Genomic DNA, 20,882 nt, shown 5'->3' with positions numbered 1-20,882 from the left:
CCGAAATAAACGGGCCGGCGGACTAAAGACACTTTCGTTCGAAACCACAACACAGCAGCGTGATACAGTTTAACGGTGCCGGCGCTGGTTGCTATTTTCAGTCGTGTTAAGTAGCGAAACGGAACCGGCGTTTTTGCTTAGAAAGTAGCAAATGAATGCGTGGTTGGGGAGGGTAGGGTGCTAGGGGTTCTGACAGGGAGGCACTTTGCCGAAAATCTCATGTTGCATTGTTGTGTACTAAATTTAGCTATCAAAGACAACCATTCTAACCTAGATTCGTTTTTCTCGTTCCGTACGAACAGATTCTGTCGTGTCACCACTGAGGAAGGAGGCGGTGGAGGTGGTGGTGGTGGTGACGGTTCCATCGGCAGCAACAACACCGCAGGTCACAGCATCACGATGGATAAGGATGAGAAAAGAATGCGCCGGGAGATTGCCAACAGCAACGAGAGAAGACGCATGCAAAGCATCAACGCCGGCTTCCAGAGTCTCCGGCAGATGCTTCCACATCACGAAGGCGAAAAACTAAGCAAGGTAAGTTTGATTTTTTTGATGCACGACGAGAAGCAGAATATTTCGAGGGAAGTGTTTTTTTTCGTGTGCAAAGTTTGACATTCTGCCACAGCCGGAGGCTAAATCTATTAGCTTGTTCATTTCCGTGACCCATTAGCGACGGAATAACTCACGACAGGCGGCAGAATCGTTCCAGCACCTCTAAACGTCACACTTACTAAATGTCACATTCAAGGTTGGATCACGTACCCACGCGGTTTACGCCATTCAATCATAAATATCAATCACGGCTAAAACCAACGGCGGTCAAGGGAGACCCATTTTCCCGGGGTTCTCGCTGGAAAGACTGCTAAAAGAGAAACATTGATTCTCGAAGCTATATAACGATGGCAGGCGAGCCATTTGAGCACTCAGCTCGTCGCCGCCACCCGCTATTCAAGTTCGCAACAATGTTGTACATCAATCGACAGGTATGCATTAACACGCCGAGCCGAGCCGGTAATAGCCATGCCACCACTTAGGCTCACCTCGCTCACCTAGGTCTACCTTTCACCGGCTTCTTCTCCGGCCTGAAGGAATGTGTCGAACCCGATTATCTACGCGCACCACCCACATTGTTGATTCAACGCGCTCATCCTTCGGACGTTAATAAAGTTATCTGTCCAGAGCGATCGGTATCACTTCCAGCAGGGATTACATTAGATCAATTGCGATTACTGCATGTTTGGCATAACTTGCATCGGAATTGATCAATTAGTGCACGATTCCGGTTCGTTCATACATACATTGGTGAACCTTTCAAGGCCCTTCAGGGCCACCCACACCGGCCGGTTTACTGCTACGGAACGAGAATTATAAGGTTAATTCGTCAGCGTAGGGTCGATCATACTGGAACCTTACGGAAAAGATAATCTTTAGGTATGCTAATTAAAAATAATTGACAATCGTAAAATCACCCGTTCGCCAATCGCCGCGGGGCAGTTAATGCATTTGCTTGCGCATGCCATTGTGGTGTGCCCCCTTTTGTTATATCCGCTGAATAGAATCTCGATGGATGCCGGAGAAGCATGGCATTCCGAACAGTTCAGACAGGCTGGTCAGCATCATCTAGGGCGACCAGTGGATGCTGCTGCTTCTGGTGTTGCTACGGACGCTAGTGTTTGGAACGTTTGTAGAAAAGTTTTATATTATATTTAATCAAACGAATAATTAAACCAACGATGGTTTAACTCCACATCTCCGCTTCACTGAGATAGCAGACATGACGAGTCTCTTCAAACATTTCAGTTGCTAACTTACCTGCTTGATATACAACGCTGAAATAAAGACCACATTAGTCTTATGTACCTTTCTTTCGCGTTTGGTCGTCCTGGTAAAAACCATATCTAAGTTCATGACAACTCTACGTCATAACGAAAGATGAAAATAATCATTATACTTGAAATGTTTATTTTTATCTCTCAATATCTTAATATTCTACGAAAGCGTTCTGAACAACAGGCCAAATTTCAAGAATTCTGTTAGAAGTAGTGGAAGGTGTTCGGTTGCCGGCACCCCACTGTAACTTTTGACAGAAAGCAGATAGCGTCATTCCGACAAATGTCATGTGTGTATAATAGCAGCACGTTTTTTTGTGCCGAATACCGAATCAAACAGACGCTTGTACTTTTTGCTGCGCTCAAAACAAATTTTAATTACGTAAAAATCAAAACAAAAGTTTTTCCTGATTTTTTTATAGTATCATAAATTGAAGAGCATCAATCGAAAAGGTAAGTGGATTGAATATTAATGAAGTGAAATCGATCTACGAGGTCTGTTCAAAAAGTACCCGGAATTCTCATTTTTCTAAAAAAATATTTATTTATTCGTCTACATCTATATGGTCCCCTTCAAAGTAATCCCCCCTAGATATAATACACTTATGCCAGCGTTTTTTCCAGTCTTCGAAACACCCCTGTCACTTTTTGTAATGCTCTGTAGCACTCTCAAGGATCTGCCTTTATCTCTTCAATCGATGAAAAACGCTGTCCTTTCATGGGTCTCTTTGGGTCAACTTTGGGAACAGGAAAAAATCACACGGAGCGATATCTGGTGAATAAGGAGGTTGGGGCATGATTAAAGTCTTGTTTTTAGCCAAAAAATCACGAATAAGCAACGATGAATCAGCAGGTGCGTTATCGTGGTGCAAAACCCATGAATTGTTTTTCCATAAATCGGAGCATGAGCCAACTGATATGCCAACTTCATCAGCAACTTCTCTAATAGTGATTCGGCGATCATCCATAATCATTTTTTCCACTTTTCCCACATTTTCATCGATTATTGACGTGCTGGGTCGACCGGAGCGTTCGTCATCTTCACCGTAGGCTTTCTGTAACATTTCGCACACTTGGTTACACTTTATTTCATTTTTCACGCAAAATTTAATACAAATTCTTTGACTCTTCAATTCTTCCATTGTTTAAACTAACAAAAATCGCCGAGCTCAAAAAAACACGTCTACACCAGCCGCTACAAGACAGAATGTAAACAATGAATACAGCTGAAAATTTCACCATACATTAGGGACATATGTACCAACACAATAAAAAAAAATTTTGACCACCGGACTCTCCAGACGCGCGCAATTAAAAAATTCCGGGAATTTTTTGAACAGACCTCGTATTTCGTGATTTATTACCGGATGCTATCAAAAAAATTTCAGCCTAAGTTTTTTTTTTCGTCTTTCGTTTCTGAAGATTTTTTTCAGACTTTGGAAACTTGTTCGTCAGAATTTACAGAGTTTCGAAAATTGACGCGATATTTTTTGTTTTTGCTAGCTAAACTTATTGTATTACCAGGCGTCTCTGGTGACATGCAACACGTGGACAACTTGACAGCTTCAATACATCTGTCGTATGAGTTAAAACTTTATTTGGCGACTCCAAATAAATCGCCAAAGTCAAGGAAAATGAACTTTAATGTACTGTTAATGCCGGTAACCGAACACTTTTTTTGAAATGGCCAAAATTTATCACTTAGTTTAATAAAGTTTGATTTTCAATCAAATGAATCAACTTAGTTTCTAAATCAATTGTTAGCTAGGGACTCTAGCTTTCCACTGATGTATATATGTCGGCATAATGTGCACTTAGACAGAAGTTAAAAAGCTTAAAATAAAAGGTAGCCGATAACCGAACACTCTCCCATAAAGCAAAGTCCTGGCATTACATTCCTTTTGTGGAATTTGGCCTTTCTATTTCAACAGACTTCGCAGCCGATTCTTAGTGTACAGAATCATTGCATGGCTAGTACTATGGATCCTACTGACACTAAGAATCCTTCCAGGTCGGGGCTCGAACATACGACAACTGGCTTGTAAGACCAGCGCCCTATGCATTGAACCACCAACCCGGGACAACACTCTTCCCTACATTCTATTTAATTTAATCCATTCATCGATTTCTTTGAACGGTTTTCGATTCACTCATTTTCTGTAGCTAGGTCTAAACTGTTTTGAAATTATGTGGCAAAATTGGCTTTGGTTGACTATACATTATTAGTGTCTGCAAATTTATGCTATATAGGGCACATTATTTATGATTACACATTATTGCAAGACTTATATAAGCATTATCTAGTCAGTTGCCTTCAACAATAACAGTTCGGCTGAAAAGTTCGTATCGTTTAATAGAAACACACATTTTTTTGCCAAAATTCGTTTTTATTATTCAACATAATTGCCATCAGAGGCGATACAGCGATTATAGCGATCTTCCAACTTTTCGATACCATTCTTGTAGTACGATTTGTCCTTTGCCTCAAAATAGGCCTCAGTTTCAGCGATTACCTCTTCATTGCTTCTAAATTTTTTACCAGCGAGCATTCTCGAGGCCTGAGAACAGAAAAAAGTCACTGGGGGCCAAATCTGGAGAATACGGTGGATGAGGGAGCAATTCGAAGCCCAATTCGTTCAATTTCTGCATGGTTTTTCGTTGTTGTTTTTGATCGATTGTGAGCTCACTCGGCAACCATTTTGCACAAAGCTTTCTCATATCCAAATATTCGTGAATAATATGTCCAACACGTTCCTTTGATATCTTTAGGGTGTCAGCTATCTCGATCAACTTCACTTTACGGTCATTGAAAATCATTTTGTGGATTTTTTTCACGTTTTCATCGGTAACAGCCTCTTTTGGACGTCCACTGCGTTCATCGTTTTCGGTGCTCATATGACCAGTACGAAATTTTGCAAACCACTTACGAATTGTTGCTTCGCCCGGTGCAGAGTCTGGATAACACTCATCAAGCCATTTTTTTGGTATCGGCGGCACTTTTTTTCATCAAAAAGTAGTGTTTCATCAACACACGAAATTCCTTTTTTTCCATTTTTTTCACAATAACAAAAGTAGCTTCACTCAAAATGCAATATCTCACAAACTAATAATCAGACAGCTGTCAAATTTATACACGTATCTTTTGAAGGTTGGTACTAACTGAAAATGGTATGGATTTAATTCTAGTGGCGCCCTCTCATAGAAACGATACGAACTTTTCAGCCGATCTGGTACGGAACTTGGGTCCGGACAAAACTGTCTGTGGAATCCCGATTAACAGAGCACAACAGGATGCTCTCAAAATTATCTCAGATCTTGGTATTTATATCGCATTATGTTATAACACATGGGCTAAAAAGTCTCGGGTCTAACAAAGAGAACACGATTTTTTGGTTGAAAATTAACTTTATTCATTAACGTAATCTCCACCAAGAGCAACGCAAACATTCCAGCGCCACTCTAACATTTCAATACCACTTTTGTAGAACGATTTATCTTTTGCCTCGAAATAGGCCTCGGTTTCAGCGTTAACCTCTTAATTCATGCGCAATTTCTTACCGGCGAAAATTTTTTCAGGTCTGCGAACATCCAGTAGTCGCTGGGAGCCTAATCTGGCGAATACGGTGGATGTGGGAGCGATTCGAAGTTCAATTCATGTAGTTTTTTCAATGTTTTGATCGACTTTTTAATTTTTTTCTTTTCCATCTGCGGTCGTTTCTTTGCAATTTCAGCTTTCAAACGCTCCAATAACGCTATCAAATATTCACTGTTAATGGTATTTCCTTCCTCAAGATAGTCGATAAATACTACACCACGCACATCCCAAAATACCGAAGCCATAACATTTCCAGCCCATTGCTGTGCTTTCGGGACGCTTTGGACGAGGTTCACCAGTTTCTGTCCACATAGATGGCGATCGTTTTGATTTCGGAGTGAAGTGATGAATCCTTGTTTCGTCCATTATCACATATCGACGCAAAAATTCCGGTTTGATACGTTCAAACATCTCCAGAAACTGCTCAGAATCATCAACACGTTCTCGTTTTTAGTCAACAGTGAGCAAACGCGGCACCCACTTTGAACAGAGCTTTCTCGTAGTCAAATGGTTATGCAATATAAAGCCAACACGTTCTTTTGATATCTTACGATCGGTTACGAAAGTACCTGCAATAGTGGAACTCACTTCGTTTTCTCAGAGATTTTCTTATCGATCTGTTTCTATTTAAGTTTCTATGTTCAGAGATTTTCTTATAGATCTATTTCACTCTTGATGGACAAATCTTTTTGGTTTTCAAGATTTAAACAAAATTATTTTGTGAAAATCCACACATTTATATATGAGAATTTGAGAGATATGAGAAAGGTATCATTACACTACTAGGTGGATTGAAACAGGTTTGTTTTATGCAAAATAATTTGTATTTCATTTGTTAGTACTTCTAAATCGCTAAATTCGTTGATTTTCCATGAAAAGCGTGAAAAGCTTTTTCAAAAATGTGTCTGAATGTAATCCTTGTAGCCAACATAAGGTTTATTTGAAAGAAAAAAAATTACATCATCGCATTATTTTTCCAAATATTTGTGAAAGATCACAAAAACACTCACCTTTCAGAGCTATTTTTGATAACACTCGGAAAATCCTCCGAATTTCCCAGCCCATTATCACCCTGTAGATAGATAAAAGTTTTTCAAAAATCTGTATGTTTTTGGTTTCGGCAAACTTTTCAAATTAACCATCGAAATTTTCCTAAAACTACCCTCGTGCATGGTACTTGGACGATGGCATTGATACAAAACACGATAAAATTACAAAGTATTCTCGGTAGTCGGCAACCCAGTGAAATAAACACATGTACATATTATTCGAAAATTTACTAACAGACAACAAAACATGTCACTCAATTTTCTCAGAGATGGCGTGATTTCCATAAACTTAGATTCAAACGAAAGATCTTATGGTCCAATAGCTCGCCATTGAATTTTATCTTTATCCAACTTCCTGTTCCGGAATTACAAGGCAATATGTGCAAATCTATGAGAAAATGCGCACTGAATTTTCTTGGAAACCGATTTTTACAAACTAAGATGCAGTCCCCGAAAAGTTGGTTTGGTTCCGGTATTACAGCGTGATAAGAAAAAAATTCAATATCATGGCGATTTTCTCAAAAGTGCTGGCGAAACGAAATGCATAATAAAATTTACTGGTAAATTCATCTTGTTGGCAGACCATGTTAATTTTTGGATAGATAAATCTACTTTAAGACTACTAATCCCCGATTTCCACTTCCGGACGCATCGATAATATTGGAGAAAAGCTTCAAAAAACGGAACTCACTTCGATTTCTCAGCATCGGTTAAACCGATTTTCACAAATCATGATTCAAATTAAAGCCCTCAATGTCACATCCCGTTCCGAAATTATAGGGCAATGAGTATCAAAACTTTCAAACTGTCATACAAAATGATGCAAAACCGGTACGCATCGGAACGTGCTGGTACGGAAGAAGAAAACACCACCGCCTAGCACACAGCGTGCATGGTTCAATTTTGTATAGCGTTGTATAGGGTTACCCCATTTGAATCTATATTAACTTGACATAACTGTTTACAAATTGAAAAGGTGATGGTAGTTTATACCAAAAAATGTTTTTGATTTTATTCAAGTTTGACTCTTGACAGAATCATCTAGTGATGTTATAAGGAGTGTATGGAAAATAAGCTATACACAAAATTTTTCTTTCAAATTTTGATAAAAAACGATATTTTATTCACACTAAAAATTGATCCTTTATTGTAAACTTGAGCATAATAAAAACCGGAATAAATTTAAGTTATTTTTTCACGAATTTTCGAACTTTTGATCGAACGCTCTTCATCAAGTTCCGGATAAGTGTTGCATCGCATTTTTGGACGCTTGAGCCCAAATTTTTTTGAACTCCTGCATGTTCCCAGCTGCCTTGTCAGTCTTCTTGAAGACCCTCTTCACGATTGCCCAGTAACGTTCGATGGGTCGAAGCTGAGGGCAATTTGGTGGATTGATGTTTTTCTCAACGAAATTTATACCTTTTTCCGCAAGCCAATTGAGCGTGGTTTTGGCATAGTGAGCCGACGCCAAATCCAGCCAAAACAGTGGAGGTGTACTATGCTTCGTATATAAAGGCAGCAATCTTTTCTGGAGTCACTTAGATCGATAAATTTCTGCATTTATAATTCCGGTAGTGTAAAACATGGTTGACTTCAAACCACAGGAACATATTGCTTGCCATACCAGTACCTTTCGACCGAATTTCTCCACTTGAATCGGCCTGTCCGCATCGCTCACATCCTCCGCAACGACGACAGTAAAGTATTGTGGACCTGGAAGGGTTTTTGAGTCCTCCTTTACATACGTCTCATCGTCTATCAAAACGCATGCATCTGGACACTGCAAAAGACACGAATACAATTTCCGGGCCCTTGTTGCTGCTCGCTTCTTCTGTTCTACACTTTTTTTTCGAGATTTTCTGCTTCTTGTAGGTCTTCAGGTGATTTCGCCTCTTGAAACGCTTGTCATTCCGACACTCGTTCCTGCTTTTTTGTCAAACCACGTATTGACATTGATTTCATTTTCTTCATGATTAGAGATACCACTTTCTGGTCTAGTTTCGGATGGGAAGAACCGGGTTTTCTGCCTTCTCCTGGTAACTCATCCAAAGAATAGTGTTCCGCAAACTTATTATTAATGTTTTTAACACTGGCATGATTAATTATAAACCGCTTCGCCAATTTTCGCACAGCAATACCCTTCTTACTTTGCCATGTGTCCAGAACCTTAATTTTCACTTTCTTTTCAATACGCGACATTTTGAAAATGCAGAATTTCAACCGCACAAATAAGTAAACAAACGAAAGCTGACAGCCAAACGCATAGCATGCTGTGATCTGAGCATAAAAAACCATCACAAATACATGCGTACAACACATATGTATGTGGATAGGTTGAGAAAGGCATCACTACTAGGTGAATTGCAAAAGGTCTTAAAATACAGTTTAGATTAATTTTGAAAATCAAAACATGCAAAGTGGCTTTTGGTGACAAAGTCTACATGTCCAGAAAGTTTCGTCGGAGAGATGAACCTTTTTTTTTGCACCTGTACTGTTGTATGTTATGTAGATTTTTTGCGGTTTGACCTAACCCAGAATAACGTTTGAAGGAATATGGTTGGTTAATTATATAAACAATACACTTATGTATACCACTTCGGATTACGCGTTAAATGCGTAGCTTAGGACGAAATATTTGGTTACGTCTAACGAATGAAAATCCATGCATTCTCGGCAACCCTATCCCGGCACCGGCTTTTAGCCGGAATTCAATTGACTTCGATCGTGCCGAACCGATAAGCGTCCGAGAACTTGTAAATAAAAACAAAGGTGAGTAGAGAAAAAAAAGTGAACCTTCCATGGGCTCATAATCCAGTATCGCTTTGCGCTAGGATTAGTACTAGTAATACAACTACCAGTGCCGCCGTTACCTCCGGCGGTCGACATAAAGATTTACAACCGCGATAGTAAAGTTATGATTACCTGGCAGTTTCCAGTTGGTCATTTGATTACCCGCCGGCATGCATGGCAGCAGCAGCGGCAGCAGCGCCATCAATCGAGAATCGCTTTCGGAAAGCTAGAAAAATTCCTTATTCGGTTGACCTGGGGGGGAAGGGGGGTCCAGCTGTCGGCGTGGAGACCGGACGAGACTCGTGTTTAATTACTTTATAGATTTATTGGCGCCCATATTTGTTCTGCGTTGCGACGGATCGGCACTCGGTGATGAACTGACCACGCCAATCCAAGAATTGGCGCGGAGGCTGAATGTGTCGATCCATGTCCGTCGTCCATCGCCGGGTTGAAGTTTTGAGTAGGAGTTTATGTGCCGCGTTGTGAGTTGTGTGGGAACAACACCGGTCGTCGGATGACGGGCAGTTTGCGACGGGTATTGTACCCGGGACATGGGTTCCGGGGTTTTGAGGAGAGTTCTACGGTAATCCAACGTCACTACCGACGGCGACGACGACGACGACGACGACGACGACGAAGGTGGAATTTAAATTGGCTGTTGCCAATAAACAACGGCTATAAATAGAGATCTATAGCGGTACTCGTAGTTTGCAAGGTTGCCTGTCCGAACCGACGGCCAGTCTCGGGATCTATCCCGGTCCTGTTAACAGCGAACATCGACTGTGCCGGAAAGGGAAAGGGCTTGTAATTAAAAATTTAAATAAATGTATGTGCACTGTGAACTCGTGCATAGAAGGCGAGGCATCCTGACCTAGCGCAACACAAAACTTACTGCCTGATGCCTCTCCTCCGCTTAGCACAACACACTCAGGCTGCTAGGGACGAACTGAAGTTCTGTAGACGCTGCCACCATCTCGCTCAGGGTAACACGAGAATACGAGCAACCAGCCAGTCAGCCAGCCGTTCGACCGATTGCTGTCACCGAACCGAAGACTGCGAAGCGAAGAAGAAGAAGAAGAAGAAGATAGGACAGGATAAGCTGCAAATTGGCATCGTCGTCGTACATCGCGGCCTCGGATTTAGCGCGCGGCCTCGCCATATTAATTGGATGTAAATAATTGAAATTTAAATTCCTTGCGAAAAGCGGCGATGAATAACGAATATGTTGTTGTAATGTTGTTAGAAGGTTCGGTTCGGTTCGGTTCGGTACTGGGGCGGAAAGGATCTCGATGCCGCCAGGCACAACACTGTGGCGGTGGAGGTGAGGAAGCGGCAGGAGATTGTTTATGCGCTCTCGTAAGGAAAGGAATTTCTAAGCATTTTTGCGTATTCTTCCAGCGACTGATTCCGTATGCTGTGTTGGTCTTGTAAATTCCTTACCAGTTGCCAATGCCCATACTCTCTACCGGTGGTACGGTCGATTGCCAGGTTGGAATGCATTCTCGTGCGGTGTACTACGGAAATGTTTCGAATGCTTTCAGAGTACCAATGCTTTCGTATCAACTAGCCGGAGAGCTTTATTAGATCGTGTTATTTTCGATAAGTAACTCATAGTAAATATCGCTCAATCGGCTCAAGAAAAATGTTAGCGAAAATATGCACCACCAAATCTCTTCAAATGAGTGCACCTCAAACGGTACCTGCACAACCCAAACTGGGAAACTGGTGCAACATTGTTGTCACACATTAGACCGGCTCACAGTTCGGCTGGTTTCGCTTTTCGCACAGTCGATACTATTTTCGTCATGCGATTCACTGGGTAGCGACTGTGGGTACTGTTAATTACTACCCTCCCCCTCCACCGATCGACGGCGGTAAGTAATCGGTTAATGGGAAAATTTATGGCTATTCAAAACTCGCGCGCAGAACAGGTCTGGTTGATGTTGTTGTTGTTGTTGTTGTGATTGCTATTGAACCTAGACAACCTTGGCCGGCCGGTCGTTTGGTTCGCTGATATCAGCATCTCTAGAGATTGCATCTTGTCGCAAGTACTTGTACGACAGCGAACGAAACGAAACGGAACGGAACGGAATGGAACGACGGAGGAGGTATGCTGTACAGAGAGGGGGTTGTGGTTTAGGTTCCTTTTTTTTATTCCGTCGGTCCCAGCAAGAGTGAGTGAAAATCGTATCTATATGCAAAACAGAAACACGCGATAGTACTTTGCCTGCGGGGGATGTCCTCCGCAGATCCGAGCGTTTATTAAACGGCTGAACGGAAGATTCCGGACGCTGCCAGTTACCATACCAGTGGAACGACGGGGAAGAAAACGACAGTTACAAGAATAAGGCTGATTGGAAAAAAAATATCACTCTCTGTATTAACCATGTGCTCAGGCCGATCGGGTTTGGTCGAGCGACTGAGTGTTTCTTTGGGCCGGATGATAAGACTGATCCTGGTGGGCTGAAAACTGGCTCATCACTCTGGCACGTATAAATTGGGTCTTACATAGTTTTTTTTTTATTCAGGCCTATGTGTGTACAAGCTTTACGTGGCCAAATTAGCCGAATTTTTAAATAAAGAATTTTTTGAAGTGGATCTCGTTTTCACTCTTTTTCTAGGAGCAGAAGAGCTTCCATTTCCCTCCTGCGAGGGTTGAGGGGCACTTTGTTCGTGGCTCGTCTCGTCCTCCATTGCCGCATCGGTGGTTTTGTTGTTGATTTCCGTCTTCTTTTCGTTTTCCTTGTTGTTCGCAGTCTTGAGTTCGTTGCTAGTTGCTGTAGAAGCGCCTTGTTGTACATTGGTTGCAGTTGTTGGTTGGTTCGATGGTAAAACAGGAGTACTACGCTCACTAGTTTTCGTTGTTGAACGGTTGACCTTGTCTTTGGTTGAAGATGTTCTTTTCGCAGTTTCAGTGCAAGGTTTGCCGTAGTGTGCAGGTTGTTCACAAAACTGACATGTAACCAGCTGATTTTCATAGGTAATCAGCGTTTTACACGGATGTGTCCCACCTTGACCACAAATGATGTAAGATGGAATTGCCTTACGTAGTTGCATACGTACCACTCGCACACCATTCCGGATGCCGGGGAAAAAAATACGCCATACTTCCCTTTCGATGGAAAGGATTTCACCATACTGCGGCATATTATCCAGAACGAACTTATCGCTGGCCTGCGGAGGAAGGTCATGCACGCGTACTTGTATGGCATTGTCCACCATGTGCACAGGAATTTTGTATTTAATGTTGTCACACTCAACGCTGTGCACCTCGTTGTTAACCGAAGCGAATGCAATTGCATCGCTTTCACTTTTAAAATAATGTACACACAGTTAGACGCATTGTTGAATTGAATCTCACTTACATTATTAGCATCTAGATGCATTCGTTCTTTAAGTAAGATTCCAATTTCATTTGCTGCTGGTCTAACTTTGCAACGCTTAAAATCTATACAAATTGAATTCGGTCTTGCAGGCCAAGTTTCAGGCTTTGTTAAATCGTATTTGACCATTCCGTACACTCTATTGTTCACTGCACTGTATTGTCTTTGTTTCTTTTGCTCCGACCGCAAACGATTTTCGACTGTGTTGGGTGAGATGCGAGCACGAACTGTCTTACATAGTTGGTCAATCGATGTACAGCTGGGATGAAAATGTGAAATGGAAGTGTTCCGCAATGTTTCGGTCGAGAATATGTTAAGAAATACAAAAATATCTCATATTAGATTATCAAAAAAATAAAAATAAATGATTTGGCAAATAATTCGAACTGGTGGTTTATTTTGTAAAACTTTATTGAATTAGGTAATAATCAATTCAGAAGTTGATAAACTCCCTTTTTGCTGTTTTTCGTTAGCATAGGAGAGAGTAGGCAGCCTTGGAACACCGTATCCCGATCACCAAGCAGTAACAAGATAATAACAAAAATCAGTTTTCGTAACAAGTGCAGCGTTGTTCTGGATTTTATAACACATAGTTGCTCTGGCTACATATCTGAGACTCAGCATGGATTCATGCCAAAGCGTTCAACTTCCACAAATTTAGTAACCTACACTTCTTTAATCATACCTCCTCTACAAGCACGACTACAAGTAGATTCTATATAACGTATGATCAAAAAAGAACCGGAATTTTCATTTTAAAACTCCCGCGCTTGTCCAATCGGTAAACTTTTATTCTCTCAACGTTGGTAACACTTTTATACACATTCTGTCGAATTTTGAGGCATATCGTACGATTAGTTTTTGTTTGGCGTCTATACAAAGAAGTTGAAAAATTTTCGTGTGGCGATTTTTATAATGGATAAAAACTTAGAACAACGACTCGCCTTCGAAGCGCCATTCGGTCGATTGTTGTGCGGTTTCGACGTCATATTCATAGATCCACACCTCATCACCAGTTATGATGCATTCGATGACTGTGGGGTCACTATCTGCGTTGGAAATCATCTCTTTGGCCACATCAACACGACGCTGTTTTTGAATGAAATTCAGCTTTTTTGGCACCAGCCGAGAAGCGACGCGTTTCAAACCCAAAACATCAGTTAAAATGTGCTCGGCTGATCCATAAGAGATGCCCAACAACACAGCAATCTCTCTAATCGGTACAGAACGATTTTGCAACACGATTTTCTTCGCCGATTCAATGTTTTCTTCAGTAACAGATGTTGTTGGGCGGCCAGAGATCTCATCATGATCCAAGCTTGTACGACCACCTTTGAAGCGTTTATACCACTCGTATGCTTGTGTTTTTTCTAGACACGATTCACCAAAGGCCTTTTCTAACATGTTCAACGTTTCGGAACACTTAAATCCATTTGCAACACTAAATTTGACGCACGCACGTTGTTCTGAATTTTCATCCATTATAAAAATCGCCACACGAAAATTTTTCAACTTCTTTGCATAGACGCCAAACAAAAACTAATCGTACGATATGCGTCACAATTTGACAGAATGTGTATAAAAGTGTTGCCAACGTTTAGAGAATAAAAGTTTACCGATTGGACAAGCGCGGGAATTTTAAAGTGAAAATTCCGGTTCTTTTTTGATCATAAGGTACACCGATTTCGCTGCTGCGTTCGACGAAATCAATCATCAATCATAACGATCTCCAAGTTAAATAGACTGGGATTTAACGGATCATTTTTGAATTGGCTGTGGAAATTGGAAACTGTACAACCTCACCACCTCTGGAGTTCATCAAGGAAGTCACCTTGGACCGTTTATAATTTTATTGTATCTCAACGATCTAAATTTTTGATCCAGTGTATGAAACTATCGTTCGCCGATGACTTGAAAATATTTTATGCAATCAAATGTTCGCTCAACTCTCGAATATGCTGCTGTTATCTGGTTATCTTAAGGACTGTCCCAGAAAGTATGGACGCAACCAAAAACCGCTGCCATTCCGCAATGGTTCAGAATCTGTCAATTTTTATGGCAGCGTCCTATTGTTTACACTCCTCTAACCACTTGTGCAGTTGTTTATTCGTTTTCATTAGTTTGTTTCGAAATGCGTGGACTTTCAGCAGAACAACGTCGAAAAATTGTGTACAAATGGTGCACAGAACATGGACTGTCACTGAGAAAAATATCAAAAATGGAAGAAGTAAGTGAAAAAGCCGTGCGAAATGCAACCAAGAAGTTCGGTGAGGATAACACCTTTGAGGATAAACCGAAAACGGGTCGAAAAAAGGTCCTGCTAACCCTCAGTTGGATTCAATTCGGGATTTGGCCAAAACAGTGGGCACCTCGAAGTCAAATGTTCTTCGTGCTAAAGAACGTTTGAATCTTCGAACCTATAAGAAGCAGAAACAACCAAAACGTTGTCCGCACCAAGAAGCATCGATCAGGCCGAGGGTTCGAAAGCTGTACAATACGATGCTTGCTGGAAATTTGAACTGCATAATCATGGACGACGAAACCTACGTGAAACTCGATTACAAATCCTTGCCGGGACCACAATATTATACGGTGCGAGAAGGGTAAGTGTTAAACCAGTCCGAGACATCGATTCAAGTCGAAAAATTTGGTAAGAAAACTATGGTCTGGCAAGCAATTTGTAGCTGCGGTAAGATTTCGAAACCCTTCATCGCCACTGCTTCAATGAACAGCGAAATACAACCAGGAACAAAAACGACTTTTACCCATGATTCGAAGCCACAAGGATCCTGTTGTCTTCTGGCCAGATCTTGCTGCTTGCCACTACTCGAAATCAACGGTAGAATGGTATACTACCAAAAATGTCACTTTCGACCCAAAAGACATGAATCCACCAAATTGCCCACAACTTCGACCAATTGAGGAATTTTGGGCATTAACGAAGGCACATCTTAAGAAACATGTCTCGGCAGCCGAAACCATTTAACAGTTCGAAAAAAGATTGGAAAAAAGTGTCAAAACTTGTCGCCAAGAAGTCTGTACGGAATTTAATGAGGAACGTTCGCAAGAAGGTGCGCCAGCTAGTCTAGGTATGGCTAAGTAGCAAATGTTGAGAATAATATTCTGTTGTTGTAGTCTAATATTATCAGTATATCGAATAAAATTTGAATATCTAACATTTGTGAATTATTTACAGCGAAATCAAAGTGCGTCCATACTTTCTGTGACGAAAGTCAAACGAATCGATTTTAGCTATGCCGGTTCCCAACTCCCTGTTCCGGAAGTCCCGGAAGTAGTGGTAAAAAACTCAACAAAAGAACTCTCTTCATTTTCTCAGAAACGGCTGAGTAGATTTTTACAATTGTAGAATGTATTGAATGAAAGGTTTTATAGTCTCATTGATTGCCTATGACTTTTGTTCGGATGCAACTTCCGGTTCAGGAGCAACAAGGTGAAATGTATTTAAAATTTATACCGTCATTTAGAGCGAAAATGCAAAAAAAAAACGAAGTAATATTTATGAAATAGTAAGTTCTATGAAAAAGGTATCATTACCAAGGATTGCTTTTATCGTATCAAAGAACGTTCACTGGTAACTCTTCACACGATTGAATCAGTGCCATCGAAAAGAAACGGATATCATCGCAGCAACAAAAAACCGGCATGGTTCATTTAACATAGAATGGACACCAGTGCGAAAGCGAATTTCTCTCGATGACCTGTCTGAGCATCACGGGTTAGCACGCTGCTGTGGGGATCCTCTCTGAAGCAACAAACGGTCGCTTATTCTCGTTTCGCGATCCGATCCTGTATGGGCAGTGGATAATTGCGATAGAATCATTTTACTATTGCCGCTTATTCTAACTATGTGCATATAACCTTTGTACAATTTGTGTCTATGAAAATGTATGTGAATGCTCCACACAAATGTTTTGAAATATTGCAACCTAGTATGAGAATCTTCAAATTGAATCATCGATTCGATTTTCTGCGATAATTGTCAACTTGCGATTCTTTCTTGGGAAATTCCACACAGCAACGATCATTATCAGACTGTAAATTTTTTCAAGGGCCGTGAAATACTCAGAGTATGAAGTGGAGCGAAGAAATGTAGAAAAATTCTATCGCGGTTCATGCATTGAGAGACTCGAGTTCTTGTAGCATCTTCTACCGGATTGAAAATGTTGTATACAATATAGATTGCAATATAGCAGCTTCTGTCAAATTTTCGGCACCAACACTGATCATTACACCGCAAATGTTCGGAATCAATTCATTTCAGTGCCAGAATATACGCCTACTACACTTGTAAGTTCAGTATGTTGTGCATTTAACTGCAAATTACCGGTGGTGACCGGGCCAAGTAACAGTTCAGCTGAAAAGTTCGTATCGTTTCTATGAGAGGGCGCCACTAGAATTAAATCCATACCATTTTCAGTTAGTACCAACCTTCAAAAGATACGTGTATAAATTTGACAGCTGTCTGATTATTAGTTTGTGAGATATTGCATTTTGAGTGAAGCTACTTTTGTTATTGTAAAACAAATGGAAAAAAGGAATTTCGTGTGTTGATGAAACACTACTTTTTGATGAAAAAAAGTGCCGCCGATACCAAAAAATGGCTTGATGAGTATTATCCAGACTCTGCACCAGGCGAAGCAACAATTCGTAAGTGGTTTGCAAAATTTCGTACTGGTCATATGAGCACCGAAAACGATGAACGCAGTGGACGTCCAAAAAAGGCTGTTACCGATGAAAACGTGAAAAAAATCCACAAAATGATTTTCAATGACCGTAAAGTGAAGTTGATCGAGATAGCTGACACCCTAAAGATATCAAAGGAACGTGTTGGAAATATTATTCACGAATATTTGAATATGAGAAAACTTTGTGCAAAATGGGTGCCGCGTGAGCTCACAATCGATCAAAAACAACAACGAATTGATGATTCTGAGCAGTGTTTGGAGCTGTTATATCGAAATAAAACCGATTTTTTTCGTCGATCTATAACAATGGACGAAACATGGCTCCATCACTTCACTCCGGAGTCCAATTGACAGTCAGCTGAGTGGACTGCACGCGATGAACCGAACCCAAAGCGTGGAAAGACTAAACAATCGGCCGGTAAGGTTATGGCGTCTGTATTTTGGGATTCGCATGGTATAATTTTCATTGACTACCTTGAAAAGGGAAAAACCATCAACAGTGACTATTATATAGCGTTATTAGAGCGTTTGAAGGACGAAATTAAAAAAAAACGGCCTCATTTGAAGAAGAAAAAAGTTTTGTTTCATCAAGACAATGCACCGTGTCACAAGTCGATAAAAACCATGCTGAAATTGAACGAATTGGGCTTCGAATTGCTCCCTCATCCACCGTATTCTCCAGATTTGCCCCCCAGTGACTTTTTCCTGTTCTCAGACCTCAAGAGAATGCTCGCTGGTGAAAAATTTATATGATGCGGGTGCGACCAGTTAAAGTTGTTTTAAATAAAGAGATGGCTTTTTGGTCAATTGGTTTCTCGTCAAAACATTTATTTTTCGTTAAAGGCCAACGTTTCGAAGGTTATACCTTCATCTTCAGGGCAAACGACTACTTGACGAAAAATATTTGTAGTCGTTTTGCCCTGAAGATGAAGGTATAACCTTCGAAACGTTGGCCTTCAACGAAAAATAAATGTTTTGACGAGAAACCAATTGACCAAAAAGCCATCTCTTTATTTAAAAGAAAAATTTATAATCAATGAAGAGGTAATCGCTGAAACTGAGGCCTATTTTGAGGCAAAGGACAAATCGTACTACAAAAATGGTATCGAAAAGTTGGAAGATCGCTATAATCGCTGTATCACCTCTGATGGCAATTATGTTGAATAATAAAAACGAATTTTGGCAAAAAAATGTGTGTTTCTATTAAACGATACGAACTTTTCAGCCGAACTGTTACATTTCCTACGAAGAAGCTATATCGTTTTGATGATGACCTCGGTTTTTGTGTAGACAGTTTTCGCGTTAGTAGACTACGTTGCCTACGTTGGTCGGATATAAAATGAATGTGAGATGAATTTTAACTTTCATACCCTTTCAGGTATGCTCACTATCTCAGTATTGTCATTCCAGCTCTAGAGTGACAAAAACGTAACAAACAGTAATAGTACAAAAAATTGAACAAATTGTTGCAATCCATTTTTCACGATTTCGAATCAATACTAATTTGCAGCTTCAGTAATACGAAAACTGTAGCGTTTCTCACTGACATATAAGTCAACGATGAGACTCAGTTTTACCGTGCACAGTCACGCTCTCTCTCTCCCTCCCCTGTTTCTCGCTAGCGTAGTGTGGAATTTCGTTACTGTGCAACAGGCAATATCCGGATGACAAAGCCATATCAAGAACTGGTTTGCCGAACAGATAAGGGCATTAGTCATCGCACTTGATTGCCAGTTTTCGCAATGCTTCAGCGTTAAGCTAAGAGATATACTTGCTTACTTACTTACCTACTTACTTACTTAGTCAGCTGACTGTTTTCGCGTAGTTGATTACTTCCATTTTTCCGAGAAATCCCGTACCGCATGTTTCGACTCCGGACAAATAGTTCTGCTAGTGCTACGTTCGGTAGTGAATTTGCATTTCCGTTCTATGCCTGCTAATTAGGTACCGGCTCTGTGCAGTAAGCAATCACCGGACAAATTGCAGCAGATCACTTTCTCGCAATTTGCTTGACTATCTCATGTGAGTTTCACTCGGTCGGTCGAGATGTAATGTTTTGGCACTTTCGTGAAGACCGACAGAGAGAGATAGAGAGAGATGAGCGCAACAATGTTTCATCGCGCTCGAGTCGTTGCATTTTTATGACCCCTCCTTCGTCTTGAGCTTTGCTGGGTGTTTCATCGAGAATGGCAGGGCTTTCAGATTATTACTTCGTGCACAATTCCTTGGCTGTAGCAAGCAGAAATGCGTACAATTCCTGGTATGTTGAAGTAAATGTGCGATAAGTGGCAGTTGTGTGGGTGGGGGTGGTCCTAAAGCAAATATAACTACTCTCCGATGGCGATGAGTCTCGGACTGAATGGTGCCGGTGCTTTGGCACAATGTATGCTGCTTCTTTTCCCATCCCTAACAGCAACCGCCGTGGTGCGGTGAAGCAAGTTGGGTTCGTACGGGTTCGTATCCGTCAGGATCACTGCCATCAACAAGTGTGTGCACAGCTGGGACACATTCTCGTCGGTGGTAAAACTACTTTGTTGCGGACGAGCAAATTGAAGAGCGTGTTCGCTAGCTAGCTCTAAATATAACATGTAGCTAGCTTCCTAGCTGTCAAGTTGTCGGTACGGATTTTACGATTATGCACAGAACAGCAACAATAACAACTAAACAAACTAGCGAACTGTTGGTTGAAATTTTCCAGAAAGTCCGCAATCAGTTTTATCCGAAAGACGAAATTTTCATCTTCCAGAATCCATCTTGGGTTTTTAGTTGGAATTCCTATCCGCTGGTAATGATGAAAACAAACAAACAACAGACTATTCAAGCTTGATGCGTTCGATGGAGGTCACCTCGATGTCCATTTATGGTATAATAATAAAGCACAAGTCCGTTGTCAACCCGCCCGGCGAAGATGATTAGTATGCAGCAGTCAACCATAAATCAAAGAATTTCATTGAGGAGAGCTCAGCGACGGCAACACTCATCGACTGGTGATGTTGGTGGTGGTGGTGGTGATGGTTGTGCGGTCCGGGAAGGGATCCTTCCAGTTATCATTCATGAACCGAAGACAACACGTTTTTCAACTCTGCCAGACTCACTTTCTTCGGCCGTGTGGTCGGTAGCGATACGACGACGATAGCCAGCCACCGTTTCCTCATTCCTTAGATGGCCAGGGAAAGTGGTTCCAGGTCGGTGGGTAGGTTTAGTTTATGTTTTTTTTTATTTATTATCACTCTGCTTGACTGAAATCATAACGACGACCACAGACAATCTTGCAGCCAAGCGAACCCGTGCCAGTGAATGGGATTCATAAGATAGACCACACTTTTTTAATAATCACATATTTCTAGCGTCGTCCCGTCCTGTTTGCTGTCTTCTTTTCAACGGCGGCGGTAAGATTCCGTAAGTCGTTTGAAAGAAATAAAAGTTCAATCGCAATCCAAGTATCTTTCCACAATTCATAGACTAGAGTATCTAGAGAGAAATGTTGAATCGGTCGGTTCCTTCTGTTGCTTGTCCAGTATATTAATGCG

At 41.1% G+C, this 20,882-nt stretch overlaps 1 protein-coding gene across 1 annotated transcript in view; it reads left to right on the top strand.

Annotated features, from left to right (window-relative positions):
- The window catches only part of LOC131430434 (uncharacterized), a 389,228-nt gene that overhangs the window by 132,709 nt on the left and 235,637 nt on the right, over nt 1–20,882 (top strand). The window contains exon 2 of the mRNA XM_058595434.1: nt 303–534. Within this exon, the coding sequence (XP_058451417.1) occupies nt 303–534 (232 nt within the window). The remainder of the gene's footprint in view (nt 1–302; nt 535–20,882) is intronic.

The sequence above is a fragment of the Malaya genurostris genome, chromosome 2 (genome assembly GCF_030247185.1).
Source record: "Malaya genurostris strain Urasoe2022 chromosome 2, Malgen_1.1, whole genome shotgun sequence".
NCBI classification, from domain to species: Eukaryota; Metazoa; Arthropoda; class Insecta; order Diptera; family Culicidae; genus Malaya; species Malaya genurostris.
The sequence above is the reverse complement of the archived record's forward strand: the minus strand, read 5'-3'. Positions and strand labels throughout refer to the sequence as shown.